Raw genomic sequence first — 18,627 nt, 5'->3', positions numbered from 1 at the left:
GATCTCTTTCCTCACTATCTCCCTGGGTCCCCCCCCACCACCTTACTAGTTTAAAACCTCCCAAGCAGCTTTAGCAAATCTCCCTGCCAGTATATTAGTCCCCTTCCAATTTAGGTGCAAACCATCCTTCTTGTACAGGTCACTTCTACCCCAAAAGAGATTCCAATGATCCAAAAATGTGAATCCTTCTCCCATACACCAGCTCCTGAGCCATGTATTCATCTACTTTATCCTCCTATTCCTGCCCTCACTAGCTGGTAGCACAGGGAGTAATCCAGATATTACTACTCTCGAGGACCTCCTTTTTAAATTTCTGCCTAACTCTCTATAATCTCCCTTCAGAATCTCAATCTTTTCCTTTCCTATGTCGTTGGTTCCAATGTGGACAATGACCTCTTGCTGGTCCCTCTCCCCCAGGAGAACATTCTGTACCCTCTCTGAAACATCCTTGTTCTGTCTTTTCCTGTTAATATCTTTAAGACTTTGATCAGATCACATTCTAAATTCTGGAGAAAACAGGTCTAATATATATAAAGTTTCCTTATAATTTCCTCTAAAGTCAGTATAACTTTGCTAAGTTGTGGTACCTAGATCTGCTCACAGCTGTTAAAGAGCCATAGAGTTACTTTGCATGGAAACAGACCCTTCTGTCCAACTTGTCCACACTGACCAGACATCCCAATCTGATCTTAGTCCCATTTGCCAGCATTTGGCCCATGTCCCTCTAAACTCTTCCTATTCATAAACCCATCCAGATGGCTTTTAAATGTTGTCGTTAAAGCAGCCTCCATTACTTCCTCTGGGAACTCGTTCCATCCACGGACCACCCTCTGCATGAAAAGGTTGCCCCTTAGGTCCCTTTTAAATCTTTCCCTTCTCACCTTAAACATATGTCCTCTAGTTTTGGATTCCCCCACCCCAGGGAAAAGACCTTGGCTATTTGTCTTGAACATTGGTAGTCACAAAAACCCATCTGCTTCATTAATGTCCTTTAGGGAAGAAAATCTGCCATCCTTACCTGGTCAGACCTACAAGTGACTCCAGACCCACAGCAATGTGGTTGATTCTTGACTGCCTTCTGCGGCAATAAGGGTGAGACAATAAATGCTGGCCTAGCCAGTGATGTCCATACCCCACGAACAAATGGAATAAAAAGATAGAAGGGTGTGAAAGGTTATCAGGGATAGGCAAGTATGTGATGTAATAAGGCAGCCATGATTTTAATGAATGGTGGAGCAGGCTTGAGGGACTGAGTGGCCAACTCCAGCTCCTAAGCCATACATTCTCATATGTCCATGTATGCAAATAGTGACATGTTTGTTTTTATCTCATTCTATGTTGTCCCATTGCCTTTCAGGTTTCTGGTCAAAGAGAATTCCTCCTATTGCAAGGTATACAGTGTCGATATTTCCTCAACAATCACCCTCATGTGGGAAACAGGCTCAGAAGGGCCCAAAACCAAGGATTGTTGGAGGCTCCTCAGCCTTGCCTGGCTCCCACCCCTGGCTTGCCGCCATATACATCGGAAGAAACTTTTGCACTGGATCCCTTATATTCTCTTGTTGGGTTGTTTCTGCTGCCCATTGCTTCATTGACAGGTAACTGGGTAACCGATGTCTGATCTAATCGAGACCAAATTATGAGTCCACCAACACATTTGTGCTGGCTTAGCACAAATGGCCAATGACCACAAGTGGCCAATCAACTAGTGGGGCAGAAGAGCTGAAAAGGCTGAGTGGCCAGCTCCTGTTCCTGTGTACCACCACCAGCAGCACTCCCATCAAATTGGTTCCAATAGGAACCCCACCCATCTGAAACAAAATACAGATTGCTCCCAACTCCCATTTCCTTAACATTTCCTGGAAGTGGAAGGAATTGCTTCCATGATTCTCTCCTGAGTGAAATGTATAGACTTATAAAATATTGTCGCAACATGTGCTTCTGGTATTTGAGACTCGAATTTTACAAAATTCTACTCATTTTTTTTCCATCTTATCTTATTTTTATTCACTTGTGCAATTTGGGCATCGCTGGCTGGGCCAGCATTTAATGCCCATCCCTAGTTGCCCTTGGTGGCAAGCTGCCATCTTGAACAGCTGCAGTCCACCTGCTGTGGGTTGACCCACAATGGGGGGGATTTCCAGGATTTTGACACAATGACAGTGAAGGAAAGATAATATATTTCCAAATCAGGATGGTGAGCATCTCGGAGGGGAACTTGCAGGTGTCAGTGTTCCCTCGAACCTTTGGCCCTGGTCCTTCTGGATGGAAATGGTTGTGGGCTTGGAAGGTGCTGTATGAGGATCATTGGTGAATTTCTGCAGTGCATCTTGTAGAAGGTACACACTGCTGCTACTGAGCACTGGTGGTGGAGGGAGTGGATGTTTGTGGATGTGGTGCCAATCAAGGGGGTTACATTGTCCTGGATGGTGTCAAGCTTCTTGAGTGTTGTTGGAGCTGCACCCATCCAGGCAGTGGGGAGTATTCCCTCACACTCCTGACTTGTGCCTTGTAGATGGTGAACAAACTTTGGGGAGTCAGGAGGGGAGTTATAATTATGCTATATGATAACTATTATATTATAATTACATAATTGTGCTGTAATTACCGCTGCACCCATTTCCAATAGTATATTCATAATTCTCAGCACTGTCTGAGTGAAATCTAATTCATTCATCATCACATGTAGTGATCAAGATTCATTATATTATTCTGTTATTATTTGGAAACCCAGGGTCAAAAATGGCAGAACAATGTTTAAATTTAAGTTTGATTTGTATTTTTATAGAATGTGTGTTTTACAAGAGGGTGGGACAAATTTATACTTTCACATTGAATTGTTCTGAATGGTGCAGGGTTGGCTGGAGTTTCTTTATACACAGTTTAAGGAGGTAGTGAAACCGTCGAGGTGAACCTTTCGAGGCATTAGAGAAAATATAGAAAAAAATCGCGGTAGTGTAGCAAGAAGAGTTCAGTAACACAGAAAGACAGAAACATTCAGAAGCATTGGGTAGTGTGAAAAGTTTTAATCAGATGGAACCAAAGGTGCTGTTAGCTTTTCAATCTTCAAAATAAACTGCAAAAGTTTAAAAGTTGGAAAGACAAATGCTCCAGTCACAGAAGGCGATAGAAAAAGAATTTTAAGAACCCTCGTTCAGGGCTACTTTGAGTGAAACAATGAAAGAAATTGCTGGGGAAACTCAGCAGGTCTGGCAGCATCTGTGGAGAGAGAAAGCAGAGTTAATGTTTTGAGCTGAAAGACACTTCTTCAGACTGAAATGGTCTCTCTCTACTTCAAGTTGATTTAGTAATTTGTTTAAGGGTCTCAGGAAGAGATGTTCACTAAAGAAAAATAGCATTGAATGGATGCAGAAATTTGTCGAAAGAAACCAATTATAGACGTACCAAATGAACAAGAAATTTAAAAGTGGAGACAGGGTGACCCCGTTCTGTGATGATATTGTGCCTTTAATGAGATTTGTTCCGTGCTGTTTCTTTCACTTGCCTATAAGTAAGTTAGGGGTTAGGCTATCTCCTTTATATATTTTGAGGGGGTTTGGTTTAATCCATAACTGTTCTTAGTTCTGATGTTTGTAATATGGTCATTTCATCTAATACTTGTACAGTGCAATGTAACTCATTTCTACTGTGTAATAATTTTTTGTTTCTTTTTGTTAGAAGTACATAGTTAGTTTGAACATTGCGTGTTGTACAGGGAGTTTGCACATTCTCCCTGTGTCTGCATGGGTTTCTTCTGGGGTGCTCTGTTTTCCTCCCACAGTTCAAAGATGTGCAGGTTAGGTGAATTGGCCATGCCAAATTGCCCATAGTGTTCGGGGATGTAGAGGCAAAGTAGATTCAGGGTTAGAGGGATAAGCTAGCAGGGGAGAGGGTTCTGGGTGGGATGCTGTTCAGATAGTGGATGCAGACTCAACGGGCCAAATGGCTTCTTTCTGCAGTGTAGAGATTCTATGGTTTTATGACAGTCTCTTATACACAGTGACTGACTGCCATGGTAACCAAAGAAGAAAAATAAAGGTTATGGCCTATCAGGCCAGGTTTTACTCTGGGATCTAACTTGTTCATTATCATGATCAACTGGAATCATAAACGTATGAAACCCTAGGTGCATAAGATATGATACACAAATGTAATTGTTTTGGAGTTTTCTTTGCAACTATTATTTGCTGGATACTACTACCAGAAATAGATTTGTCAAAGAATAATTTGTTTTTCACCCGTGTATCTCCATCTGACATCCTCTCTCTTTTTAAGTCCCCTTACATCATCAATCCGAGTTGTGTTGGGACAGCATCATTTTAATAAAACGAGCAAAAACACTCAGGTATTCGAAATTGAGAAATACATTCTACACAGCAAATACAATGTGTTTGATGAAACCATACATGACATAGGTAAAACCACAAATATCTACCTTTTCCTTTATCTCTGGGAAATTGTGAAGTTTTGCTTGAAAGTGTACTTGTCTGCCTATGTATATCTGTGTGTGCATGTACGTGTTTGTATGTGTGTGTGTGTTACGAAGTTAAAAGCATATATGGTCACTTTAAGATGGAAAGTGCTTTTCTGAATTTAAAGTACAGTCACAGCTGCCAGCCAAAGGTTCGGATGTTCCAAATGTAATATTTGGCTGTGAAATGGATACCTGAGTTTTGGTTGCTGTTTTGACAGTAATTCGAATTTTACCAATCAGTTAAATTATACCCAGGATATGAAAATCCAATCGAGTTTGAATTTATTGTTTTGAAACCTGGAGACCAATCAAATTATAAAAGTTCAGTGTGTCATGGAGGTTATATAAATCGGGTATTTTGAAAATTAGAGAGAGAGAGAAACTGCTGTAAAGAGAGAAACTGCCATAGAGAGAGAAACTGCTGGAAAGCTAACTGCCAATGTAACATACTGCTCTAAAAAAATTAGAAAACGCTCTATCAAAGGTACCTTTTCATGAGAAACATACTCGCAGTAAAATGAAAGACGATGACCCAGGGAGATCAGCAGCAGGAAGAGTGAAGACAGCGGAGAAAACTGGGAATATGTGGTTTTGAGATTAAGTTCATGTAATTTTCATAAGTGCCTTATTGGCACAGCATATTGTTATCGAGTTGGAGTCAGATCATAAGCAATTAAGAGGAAGGGGAACTTGGATTTCTCTGACACTCACATTTTAACAGATTAAGAGGCGAGGCAAGCTTTTCTTGGTGTTTAATTAACAGAATGGTTCAACCTTCTACATCATAATATGTATGTGTGTGTTTATGTATATGTATGTGTGTATAGTTGTGTGTATATGTGTGTGTGTGCTTCTGGGTGTAAGTGTGTATACATATACATGTGTGTGTGTGTCTCTCTTTCTGTGTGTGTGTGTCTATGTGTGTGTCTATGTGTGTGTGTGTGTCTATGTGTGTGAGTGTGTGTGTCTGTGTACGTGAGTGTATATATATTCGTTTAAATCCCATAAACTGGATTTTATTTTAACTCCTAGCCCTTCTAAAGATGAAGAAGAAAAATAAGCGCTGTGCGACCAAGACCAGATTTGTTCAAACACTCTGTCTACCGTCTGTGACTGATTCCTTCCCAGATTGTACAGAATGCCAAATCGCTGGATGGGGACACACTCATGAAAGTAAGGAGCTTTGTTATTCTAATATCCATATTCCTTACCAACTCAGAAGATGTGCACAGGGCTGTAAAATTTGCTGTAAAAAGGGCCATGATATCAAAGCTTTTCATTTTGCACTCATCAGGACAGGGAAGCAAGGATATCATCTTCCTTTGAGATTTGGCATTCTTGCTATTCTGTCCTGATCAATTCCAGATGAAAAGTATGTCTTTTTTTTCAGCAGTACTCACTCTGTATTACCAAGCAACTAATTAAGTAATTTATGATGGTAGTATATTGCAGCTCTTTCAGGGAGTCTGAGTGGCCGAGGATACATGCATTTTTTGCCTGCATGGTGTAACTATGATGGAACTGTGATGGGATAGTGATGGTTGAGTCTCTGATGTTCTTTCTGTCACATGGTTGAACAGAAATCTCTCCTGCTTTTACAGCCTGCCGTTGGCCTGCGTTGGAAGGATTTTCAGCTTGGTACTGTTCCTGTTTGGTTGTGTAATGACCACCCCTTCCTATGGGATGTTGAATAATAGCTATCAAAGATTGCACAGGTGGAATCCCTCACTGCAATATGCACATGCCTCATTGTTTCTTGCCCATTTCTGACCCCCTCTGTACAACAACTAACCTCTGTATCTTCAGCAGCCTGGCCCTGACTGTGGAATTACCTCCCTAAACCTCTCCATCTTCCTACCCTGTCCTTCAAACCTACCACTGTGATCAATCTTCTCCATTGTGGCTCAGTGTCAAGCTTTGTCAGGGAACAGCCTTGTAAAGCACCTTAAGGTATTTTGCAAAAGGAGTGTATGAAATAGGAGAAGCAGTTGGCATACCGAACCAGCTCTGTCAATTATTAAGATCATGACTGACCTGATTGTGACCTTAACTTTGTCCTTGTTCAAGTGCAATACTGAACAGGTGAGAAATACTGGCCAAAACAGTGATACCCAGGGATTCCAAAAGTCGTTCAAAGACAAAAAATATTTGGAAATGAACATATAGGTCATACTGCTTCTCCACAGAGATCTCAGTGGTTAGCACTGCTGCCTCACAGCAGTAGGGACTCAGGTTCGATTCCAGCCTCAGGTGACTGTCTGTGTGGAGTTTGCACATTCTCCCCGTGTCTGTGTGGGTTTCCTCCGGGTGCTCTGGTTTCCTCTCACAGTGTAAAAATGTGCAGGTCAGGTGGATTGGCCAGACTGAATTGCCCGTAATGTCAAGAGATGTGTAGGCTAAGCGGATTAGCCATGAGAAATGCAGGGTTACAAGCATAGGGTAGGAGGAGGGGGGGGGGGGGGGGGTCTGGGTGAGATGGTCTTCAGAGGGTCAGTGTGGATTCAATGGGCCAAATGGCCTGTTTCCAAACTGTACGGATTCTTTGATACTATTGAACAGAAAAGGCCCTTTGGCCCATTGAATCTGTGTCAGTCAAAGAGACCATCTAACTATTTTAATCACATTTTCCAACATTTGGCCCTTGGACAAGTACTTCTTAAATGTTAATCTAAATGCTACTTAAATATTACAATAGTTTCTGCCTCAACCACCTCTTTGGGTGAAAAACTTTCTCCTCGCATTCTCTCTGAACCTCCTCCCTCGAACTCTAAATCCATGTCCTCCCCCCTGGTTATTAATCCGTCCACCTGCAGGTAATGTTTCTTCCCGTCTACCTGCCTATGCCCTCATTATTTCATACATCTCAATCGTGTCCCCCTCAGTCACCTCTGCTCTAAGGTAAACAACCCCAGTCTGTCCAATCCCTCTTCATAATTGAAACTCTCCAGCCCAGGCAACATCTTTATAAAATTTCTTCGCACCGTGTCTGGTGCAATCACATCCCTCCTAGAATGCAGAACCCACCCAGACGTGCATACAATACTCCCGCTGTGGCCTAACCAACATTTTATACAGCTCTAGCATTAGCTCCCTGCTCTCAAACTCTCCCCCTCGGCTAATAAAGGCTTATATACCGTATATCTTCTGAACTACTTTATCCACCTGCCTAGTTAACTAAAGGAACCAGTGTACATGCACATCAAGGTCCCTCTGATTGTTGCTGCTTTCCCGGTCCCAGCATTCATCATGTATTCCCTTGCTTTGTTTGTCCTTCCCAAGTACATCACCTCACACTTATCCAGATTGAATTCTATTTGCTGCTGACCAGCCTATCCATATCCTCCTCTATTCTAAGGCTGCCCTCCTCATTAAATATCACCTCACCAATTTCTGTTTCATCTGCAATCGTACTGATCAACCCTCACAGTCTACTGTGCTTCAAAAGGCTTGCCTCTCATTTTTCTCAATCACAGACAGCATGGTCCCAACCTGCTCAGCCTTTCCTCATAAGATGAACTTCTTCAGCCCAGGAATGTCTGCTTTCTGTTTGTTGATGGGCTCAGAGTGTCACTGGCTGGGGAGCTACAAACAGAGTGTAGAAAGAAGAGTTGATGTGGTTTCGGATGCTGAACCATTTCTCATGGTAAAGCTCATATGGCAGGTTTACTGTGATGATTCCAAAATTTCAGTCCCAGAGAGAGGTTGAAATAGATAGGACTCTACAGAATGGAGGTTTGTAGTGGTGTTCATAGATTAGTTGGAGGAAAACAAACACAAAGTTTATAATCATAGAGTCATAAAGTTGTACAACACAGAAACAGAACCTTTGGTCCAACTCGTCCATGCCAACCAGATATTTTAAATATTCTAATTGTATCAGCCGCCATCATCTCCTCTGGTGTGGAAAATTTAGGTCACTTTTATATCTTTTGCCCTCACCTTAAACCTATGCCCTCTAGTTTTGGACTTCTCTATCCTGGAGAAATGACCTTAACTGTTTACCCTATCCATGCCCCTCATGATTTTATAAACCTTTTTATAATGTCACACCTTAGCCTCCAATACTCCGGGAACATAGCCCCATTCATGGAGTCATACAGCATGGAAACAGACCCTTCGGTACAACCAGTCCATGCCAAACATAATCCCAAACTAAACTTGTCCCACCTGTCTGCTCTTAGCCCATATCCCTCCAAGCTTTCCTATCCCTGTATTTATCCAAAGAAACATTGTAATTGTACCCACATCCACCACTTCCTTCATTCCGCACGCGAACCTACCTCTGTGGAAAACATTTGCCCCTCGTGTCTTTTTAAAATCTCTCTGTCCTCTCACCTGAAAAATGTGCCCCTTAGTCTTGAAATCCCCCTTCTTAGGGAAAATAGCAGGGAGACTAGAACTGAACACAATACTTCAACATTGACTAATTTAAATATAAATATAGATTTACAAGATCATAAGATGGAGGAACAGCAGTTGGCCATTCAGCCCATCAAGTCTGCTCCACCATTCAATAAGATCATGGCTGATCCTGATAATCCTCAACTTCACTATCCTCAGAGAAGAAATTCCTACTCATCTCTGTCTTAAATGTACCACCTCCTGTTCTGAGATTGTGTGCCCTGGTCCTAGACTCTCCCACAACCTCTCTTGTCAAATTCCCTCAGAACCTTGTATGTTTCAATAAAATTGCTTCTCTTACTTCTATGTTCCAGTGAATACAGATTCAATCTACTCAACGTCTCCTCATAAGATAGTCCCTCCATCCCTGGTGTCAGTCTAATGAACCACTGTTGGACTGCTTTCAAACCCACTGTGTCTTTTCCCAGACCAAAGCTGTCCACAATACTCCACTCATTGTCAAAAGACCGAGTGGGGGAATATGGGCAACGAGGAAGGTTTTCTCACGGAGAGAGGTGTTAGGAATCCGGAAAGCTGCACCTGAAAGTGTTGTTGGGAGCTTGATTCATAAATCATTTTGAAAAGGTCATTGGAATGGTAACTGAGTTTTGGACAAAACAGACGGTCATGGGACTGTTCACAGCTGCAATCCAAAGGGCTAGCACAGGCACAAATGGCTTTCATTAGAGGTGGGTGGTGTCCATCATTCTGTAATTCTATTTTCTTGTGCTTCCTTTCTTTTCCAGATGCAACAACATATCCTTGCACTTTGCAGGAAGCCACAGTCCGCCTCATTCCCCAAGAATTGTGCAGCAGCAATTTTCTCTACGGCACTGAAGTGACACCAAATATGATCTGTGCAGGAGAAATGATGAAATCTGTCGATGCCTGCCAGGTACCTGTTCTGCCTTATATCCAAGATATCGTGCAGGGCACTAAAATCCTAGTTGGGTTTCAACCGTTACCACAGCAACCACAATTCCAAAAATCACTTCATTGACAGCGGCACTCTTCAACACAAATGTTCATTAGGAAAGGCAGACAGAGTCATGGAGACATAGAGACACAGAGTCATACAGTCAGAGTCATGGAGTCATAGAGACATAGAGTCAAAGAGACATGGAAACACGGAGTCATAGAGCCATAGGGACATAGAGTCATACAGTCGCAGTATCATAGAGTCAGAGTCACAGAGACATAGAATCATAGAGATATAGAGACAAGAAACACAGAAAAATAGAGAAATTGAGTCACAGAGTCAAAGAGACATAGAGACAGAGACATAGAGTCATAGAGACATGGAGTCATAGAGTCATAGATTCATGGAGACATGGAGTCATAGACTCAAAGAGACATAGAGACAAAGACCTAGAGACATAGAGTCATAGAGACAGAGATGTAGAGACGTAGAGACATAATCATAGAGTCATAGAGACATAGAGTCATAGAGACATAGTCATAGAGTCATAGATTCACAGAATCATAGCGTCACAGAGACATAGAGTCATATAGACATTGTGTCATAGAGTCACAGAGACATAGAATCACAGAGTCACAGAGCCATAGTGATAAATGGAGTCATAGAGACATAGAGTCATACAGTCATACAGACATAGAGCATAGAGATGTACAGCATGGAAAGAGATCCTCGGTCCAACTTGTCCATGCCGACAAGATATCCTACATTAATCTAGTCCTATTTGACAGCATTTGGCCCATATCTGTCTAAACCTTTCCTATTGATATACCTATCCAGGTGCCTTTTAAATGTTGTAATTGTACCAGCCTCCATCATTTCCTCTGGCAGCTCATTCCATACACGCACCACTTTCTGAATGAAAAGGTTGTCCCTTAGGTCCCTTTTAAATCTTTCTCCTCTCACCTTAAACCTATGCCCTCTAGTTTTGGACTCCTCTATCCTGGGGGAAAAAGACCTTGTCTATTCACCCATCCATGCTCTCTATGATTTTATAAGATTGTTAAAAAGTAGATCATGGGTTAAGCATGGAGACAGTAATGTAGTGATAATCTCATTGGAATAGACCAGACTAATGGTCTGGAGCGATTGATTCGAATACCACCATGGCAGTCGATGGGATTAAATTCAATGAATAAATCTGGAATTTGTATAAAGGCGTGTCTCAGTAGTGGCAACCATGAAACTATTGTTGTAACATCCCAACTAGTTCACTAGCGTCCTTTGGGAATGGAAATCTACCATCTTTTGTCCCGGTCTGACCTACATGTGAGTTCAGAACCACAGCAACATGGTTGTTTTTCGTAACTGCTATCTGAAATGGCAGAGCAAGCCACAGGATTCAAGGGCGATTAGAGATGGGCAAGAAATATTGGCCTGGTCAGAAGTTCCTGCATCTCAGAAAATAATTTAAAAAAGAAACAGGACATCAACTGTGAGAAACAAAGCTTACAATACAATAAATTTCAGTCCGAGTCAAATTCTGAAGCAGCGAATTTTATTGAAATGTTCTTGCAAGATGGGTGTTTAACAAGTAGGCACACCGAACCAAAATTACCCCACAATTTATACAGTTTAATTGAGTCTCTCTCAGTACTTCCCCGTTTACCTCATTGGCCTAGCATATTACGTGTCAAACCTATCACTATTCCTTATTGTGTTCTGCACCTGCCTAGCTGCGCTCCACCCTCGTTTACTTCTCCTACTACTCTAAGCTGGGCGACCCTTACTCTTATTTACCTTATCCCTTATTTGCAGCTAACTTGGCTATTTCTGGTGCCTACAGAGGAATAATATGCTGGGTTGGCATAACTTAATGTTTCTTCCCTCCTTATCTATTTGTCTGTAACATATTCCATTGTTTACAGGCACGTTTGAGCTAACTCAGCTCTTGGCTGAAACAATTATACAATTGTGTAGGTTAGTTCATCACCTTGCATAAGCAATTATAGTTGCAGAAGTAACACTGCTTTACCTATATCCCACATCAACCTTAGATCATGGCTATCACTCTCATCTCTAACTCAGCACCTAATGACGTCAGGCCCCACTGTGGAGATTTGAATTGACACTTAATACAGCATTGAGGGAGGACTGCATTGTCATACAGTGATATAACTTAAGGGAATATGTGTCATGGGGGCACCATGTGACTGGCAGCCAGTTAGTGGAGACGTAATTGGGATGAGGGTGTCTCTAACTGGGCCAACAATTATAGAGTCGGACAGCATGGAAACAGACCCTTCAGTCTAACCAGTCCATGCCGACCAGATATCCCAAACTACAACTAGTCCTTCCTGTCTGCTCTTGGCCCATATCCCTCCTACATTTCTTATTCATGTACTTATCTAAATATCTTTTAAACATTGTAACTGTACCTGCATCCACCACCTCCTCTAAAAGTTCACTTCACACACAAACCACTCTGTAAAATAATTGCCCCCATGTCTTTTTTAAATCTTTCTCCTCTCACCTTAATTATACACCCTCAGTCTTGAAATCCCCCACCCGAGGGAAAAGCCATCTGCCATTCACTTTATCTGTACCCCTTATGATCCAACCTCTCCGTATAACTCAAACTCTCTTCCAGCAACACTCTGGGAGATCTCTTTGGAATCATCTCCATTTATTACCCATCCCTTCCCTTCATGAACTGCTGCAGTTAGATCAGACCCCAGAGTAGATTTCTCTGTTGAACTATTTTGGATTGTGTATAAGTAATAGTTAAAATCTTCAAATAAGTCAAACCTGCGTGTGTTTTAGCAATCCTGTGTGTGTGTGTACGTGTGAGACTGGGGAGTGTGTGAAAAGAAACCAGCAACACTGCAAGAGGCACCACCATTAATATAAGAAACAAGGTTATTATCTCATCGAATTATTACGGCAGAGAAGGTGACCACTTCTGTCTGCACCCATAGTTTTAATCAACTTTTCAGGAAAGAGCAGGTGGCACTTCAACCCAGACTTTCTGATCTAGAGGTAAGGACACTAACCATTGTGTCACTAAAAGCAGAAAGATTAAAGATTGTTCAAAGACGAGTAAGAGAAACTAAACAGCAAAAACGATGTTTGACCCAGTGAATAGTTCAGGTGCAGAATGCACTGTGGAAATGTGGTGAACACAGGTTGGACTATGGTTGGAATAAACTGGTTGGATTGAAGGATCTGCTTCCGTGCTGTATGACTCTATGAAGCATTCAAAAGGGGCATTGGATGGTTATTTGAATAGTAATGGTGGACAGGGATACAGGGAAAAGGCAGGAGACTGGCAGGAAGAGATAGAACTTGTGGGCATGATGAACCGAATGGCCTCCGTTTACAAGGTAAAGGTGCTGTGATTCTGAGTAGGGAGGCTCTGCCAAGAGGCCTTTGATCCTTCAGCCAGCAAATAATGTTTTTGTTTGTGGGAGCTTGCTGTGCACAAATTGGTTGTAAGTAAGTTTTTTGTTGATACCTGCAAAAGATAGCAAAAAATTCAAGTGCTTCCTATAGAAATGTTAGTAGGCCATTCCGCCCATCTGGTGTGCTCTGGCATTGAATCAGACCATCATTGTTACGTATTCTTAAGCCTTTACAAATGTCTGCTAATCCTTTGTCTGTTGCATTGTCTACACAGGGAGATTCCGGAGGCCCTCTAGTTTGCTACAAAGGGGACACAGCATATCTGTACGGGATCGTCAGCTGGGGAGAAGGCTGCGCTAAGATGAACAAGCCGGGAGTCTACACAAGGGTTACCAAGTACATCAATTGGATCTACAGGAAGATCAAACATAGACCAAAATACAACCAGAAAGGCTAAGCTTGCCGGCAGGGGCAGTTCTTACTTCACCAGGAGCAGTTCTTACTTCAACCACCTCCTCCCCTCCTGCGCATGTGGCAATTGTAACTCTGGGAAAAACCGTCTCACATTTTGGGTTAATTACTCCAACCAGAAAAAGAAGAATCCAGTGGAACAGTTGTCAACAGATTTCTGACTCAGTGGGAGGTTGCCAAGCCTCCACGTTTCAGGAATTTAAAACAATTCCAGTGCCATTAAAAAATAAATTGTGTCTTGTTTTATCCTTTTCTCCCATTTTCTTTGGCGGCATTGATGGGACGGCACATTTAACACATAAACTAGGGCACAGCTACCTGGACTACACCACCTCCCACCCTGCCTCCTGTAAAAACGCTATCCCTTATTCCCAATTCCTCCGCCTCCATCGTATCTGCTCCCAGGAGGACCAATTCCACCACAGAACACACCAGATGGCCTCCTTCTTCAAAGACCACAATTTCTCCTCCCATATGGTCGATGATGCCCCCATCTCATCCACTTCCTGCACCTCGAACCCTACCCCTCTAACCGCAACAAGGCCAGAACCCCCTAGCCCTCGCCTTCCAGCCCACCAACATCCATACACATCTTATCATCCGCCACCATTTCCACCACCTACAAACAGACCCCACCAACAGAGATATATTTCCCTCCCCGCCCCATCGGCGTTACGTAAAGACTATTCCCTCAGTGACTCCCTTGTTAGGTCTATGCTGCTCCCCACCAGCCCACCCCCCACCCCAGCACCTTCTCCTGCCAACGCAAGAAGTGCAAAACCTGCGCCAACACCCCCCCCTTACCTCCATCCAAGGCCCCAATGGAGCCTTTCACATCCGTCAGAGATTTACCTGCATTTCCACAAATGTCATATTTGTTGCTCCTGATGTGGTCTCCGCCAGGATGTCTACTTGCGGAACACTTCAGAGAATATCTCTGGGACATACACATGAAACAACCCCACCACCTCATGACTGAACACTTTAACTCCCCCTCCCTCTCCGCCAAGGACATGCAGGTCCTGGGCCTCCTCCACCGCCAAACCCATACCACCTGACACCTGGAGGAAGAAAGCCCCATCTTCCTTCTTGGGACCCTCCAACCACACAGGGTCAATGTGGATTTTATCAGTTTCCTCATCACACCCCTCCCCCACCTTATCCTAGGTCCAACCTTCCAACTCGGCACCGCTCTCTTGACCTGTCCTACCTGCCCATCTTCCTTCCCACCTATCAACTCCACCCTCCTCTCCGACCTATCACATTCCACCACAACTTAATCAACCTTTAGCATTCCCAGGTCCCTTCCTCCCCAACCCCTAAGCCCCAACCTGTCTCCCATTTATCTCTCAGCCCCCTTAGGGCAACCCCTCATTCCTGATGAAGAGCTTATGCTCAAAACGTCGATTCTCCTGCTCCTCGGGTGCTGTTTGACCTGCTGTGCTTTTCCAGCACCACACTCTTTGACTCAGATTTCCAGCATCTGCCGTCCTCACTTTCTCCCTGGTAATCTCATCTGTTAAAGCACATGAATGTAAGGGATTTGCTATCCCAGTGGATGCTGGGACATTGATTAAATTTAAGGAGAAGGAAGGCATGAATTTTATTCCGTAATGGGTTGAAGGGTCATGGGGAGCTGGCAGGAGTGTGGAATTGAGGCCGAGATGAGATCAGCCATGATCGTATTAAATGGCGGAGCAGGCTCGAGGGGCCGAATGGCCTCCTCCTGCTTCTTTACTCTTCATAAAAATGTCATGGTGTTGGTGAGATGCTTGACTGAGCTGTGATTGACTGAAATGGGAAGGTCATGTGATTGGACAATATCTGACTAGCAAACCTGTGACAGAGGGGCTTTGGAGGGTGGTAGGCAGAGGGGTGCGTGGGTGTCAGTTTGATGAACTGACCTGCAAATGGTCCTTTTAGGAATCCTGAGTGGTTCCAGGTGGATACAAGGCCCTTGTCAATGCAGGTTTACAAGCGCATTAAGGAATCACAGATTAGAACATCCTCCTGACAGGCATCTTCATTCTGAATCATGTGAGGAGCAATCTATTGATTCCACTCTCTGCAGTTCCCTTGTCTCCCTAAGAATACTGAGTAGGACCAAGATGAGGAGAAATTCCTTCACCCAGACAGTGCTGAGCCTGTAGAATTCTTTGCCACAGAAAGGCAGTTGAGGAAAAACATTGAATGATTCCAAGAAGGAGACAGATATTGTTCTTTGGGCTGAAGAGATCAAACAGTTTGGGGAGAAAGTAGGAAAAGGGGACTGAGTTGGATGATCAACTGTGAATGATTGTGTAGACTCAAAGGGCCGAATGGCCTACATCTGCTCCTCTTTTCTATGTCTCTATGTCCCAGCAAATTTACTTCCAGATATTGATTCGCTTCCTTTCCGGAAGCGATTATTGATTCCACTTCCACCAGACTATCAGAGTCTGCTTCTCAGATCCTAAACATTTGTTGCCCCTTGACTTGTTCAGGGAGAGGAGTGCATTATTTCCCCCTCCAATTCTATTTTGATTTAATCCCTGCCCTCCCCTTCACTGTTCGATCACGCAGCATTGCCCTTTGATGTGAAAGATGCTGCTTGTCACTGGCCACTTGGGTGTTTCCTTTCCTCCTGGTGGTGGAAATTGAATAAAAATTCGTACATCTTCTGTCTTTCACTAAAAAAATAAATAAACAGGAGTGACAGAGGTTCAGCTCACTCTGAGAGAAGAAAAAACACGTTGCAGAGAGAGGTTTGCTCTTGTATTGTCACTGGTTCTTTCTCTTGTCACTTGAATATTTAAACACCACGCCCCCCCCCTCCAATCCCCAGCTTATCCACCATAGGAAACAGTCTCTGTCTACATCCTTTCCTATTTTGAACATCTCTGTCAAATCTCACCTTTGTCTTCAAGTAAAAGCAAAATGCCGCAGATGCTGGAGATCTGAAATAAAAACAGAGAGTGCAGGAGAAATTCCACAGGTCTGGCAGCATCTGTGGGGAGACAATCAGAGTTAGTGCTTTGAGTCCAGTAGAGACTTCTTCAGGTTCTGCAGAGTTCTCTGTTTTGATTCTGATCTTAGCTTTCTTTGTTCTAACAGGACAACTCTGGATTCTTCAGTCTTTGAATTCAATTGTAATTACAGTCATAGACTCATAGGGATGTACAGCATTGAAACGGACCCTTTGGTCTGACTCGTCCATGCCGACCAGATATCCTAATCTAATTGAGTCCAGCACTTAGCCCATATCCCTCTAAACCATTCCTATTCATGTTCCCATCCAGATGCCTTTTGAATGTTGTAATTGTTCAGACAGCTGTATAGGGTTCTTTCTCTGACCATGTAGTCACAGCCTTTGTCTGTCATCCTCCATTTTAAAGTGCCGTTATCTTGATCTTTTGTCCCCCCAAAGTTCCAAAACAATGCAACATCGTATGAAACAATAATTGCTGCTCCTGGAATTTGAGGAAATCACCTCCAACACCTAAAATACTTCAATAAAAGGAGTAGCTATCACAGCCACACTAGTACTCCATCTTGGATTTTATAAACCTCTATAAGGTCACCCCTCAGCCTCCGATGCTCCAGGGAAAACGGCTCTAGCCTGTTCAGTCTCTCCCTATGGCTCAACTCTTCCAACCTTGGGAACATCCTTGTAAATCTTTTCTGAACCCTTCCAAGTTTTACAACATCCTTCCGATAGGAAGGAGACCAGTTCTTTATCTATGCACCCATTCGAGTAGCTATCACAGCCACACTTGTACTCCATTTTGGATTTTATAAACTTCTATAAGGTCACCCCTCAGCCCCCGATGCTCCAGGGAAAACGGCTCCAGCCTGTTCAGTCTCTCCCTATGGCTCAACTCTTCCAACCCTGGGAACATCCTTGTAAATCTTTTCTGAACCCTTCCAAGTTTTACAACATCCTTCCGATAGGAAGGAGACCAGTTCTTTATCTATGCACCCATTCTTGGAAATGAGAGTGTGGTTCTGGAAAAGCACAGAGGTGAGGCAGCATCCGAAAAGTAGGAGAATCAATGTTTCGGGCAAAGGCTCTTCTGAAACGTCGACTCTCCTGTTCCTCGGATGCTGCCTGACCTGCTGTGCTTTTCCAGCCCCACACTCTCGACTCTGATCTCCAGCATCAGAAGTCCTCACTTTCTCCATTCTTGGAAATGACCCACCCCCATACGGCCTACTTAAGAACTCCTCCTCATTTCCCTCCCCCACCCAACACACCTTCCAGAAATGTGGTGGGCAGAATTGGACAATATATCATATGTGGGTTCACATTCATCTTTCTTTGGGTTTGGCCTATCCCCTACAAACAGTGTAATATAAACCTCTGTTAATGCCACCCAGTTAATATTCTGGATGTGTTTATTAAAAGGGTGGGTGAACATTCCCCAGATTTCTCCTGTTTCTTTGCGTTTAAATGGTTGGGAGTAGAGGTTTGGGACATGTGAGGCAGGGGGAGGAAGTCTGGGCTGGGATGTCAGATTGTCCTAGTGCCTTGGGCCCAAGGCTTTTGGATGTGCTTTTCAATGGAGGTGGAAAACCACTGGACAGTATTCAGAAAGATCACACAAACAAATATGTCAGCTTTTTCATGTGAATTGTGCATTACTGCTGTTATGGACTAGGCCAGACCCTCAAAACATTCTTAAGCAGGCAGCCCAGGCCATAACTTTGCAATTTGTTTCATTAAGTGTACAGTGAGAATTACCCAGAGTAATTTAGCCAGGTTGACTACCAGGTTTTAAAACAGAAAAATGTATTCACAAAATTACACAATGAAACAGAAAGAGCAGAATAAGGAACCGCTACAGAACTCAGTCTATCCAAGCTAGACTTAATTATGCTGTTCCAAATATGTACAACAGTCCCAATAAACAAATCCCCTAAGACACAGTAAAAATGAAGCAAAGGTTTACAGGTCGAAGTTAGAAGGGCAGAAGGAGAGGGAGTC

General features: G+C 43.2%; 1 protein-coding gene across 1 annotated transcript in view; it reads left to right on the top strand.

Moving 5' to 3' along the window:
- Positions 1-13,910, top strand: part of LOC122556670 (hepatocyte growth factor activator) — a 79,587-nt gene extending 65,677 nt beyond the window's left edge. The window contains exons 15-19 of the mRNA XM_043703685.1: positions 1,358-1,598; positions 4,276-4,415; positions 5,507-5,647; positions 9,622-9,770; positions 13,468-13,910. Of these exons, the coding sequence (XP_043559620.1) occupies positions 1,358-1,598; positions 4,276-4,415; positions 5,507-5,647; positions 9,622-9,770; positions 13,468-13,650 (854 nt within the window). The 3' untranslated portion in view covers positions 13,651-13,910. The remainder of the gene's footprint in view (positions 1-1,357; positions 1,599-4,275; positions 4,416-5,506; positions 5,648-9,621; positions 9,771-13,467) is intronic.
- The last annotated feature ends 4,717 nt before the right edge of the window (positions 13,911-18,627 follow it).

The sequence above is a fragment of the Chiloscyllium plagiosum genome, chromosome 2 (genome assembly GCF_004010195.1).
Source record: "Chiloscyllium plagiosum isolate BGI_BamShark_2017 chromosome 2, ASM401019v2, whole genome shotgun sequence".
Classification (NCBI taxonomy): domain Eukaryota; kingdom Metazoa; phylum Chordata; class Chondrichthyes; order Orectolobiformes; family Hemiscylliidae; genus Chiloscyllium; species Chiloscyllium plagiosum.
The sequence above is the reverse complement of the archived record's forward strand: the minus strand, read 5'-3'. Positions and strand labels throughout refer to the sequence as shown.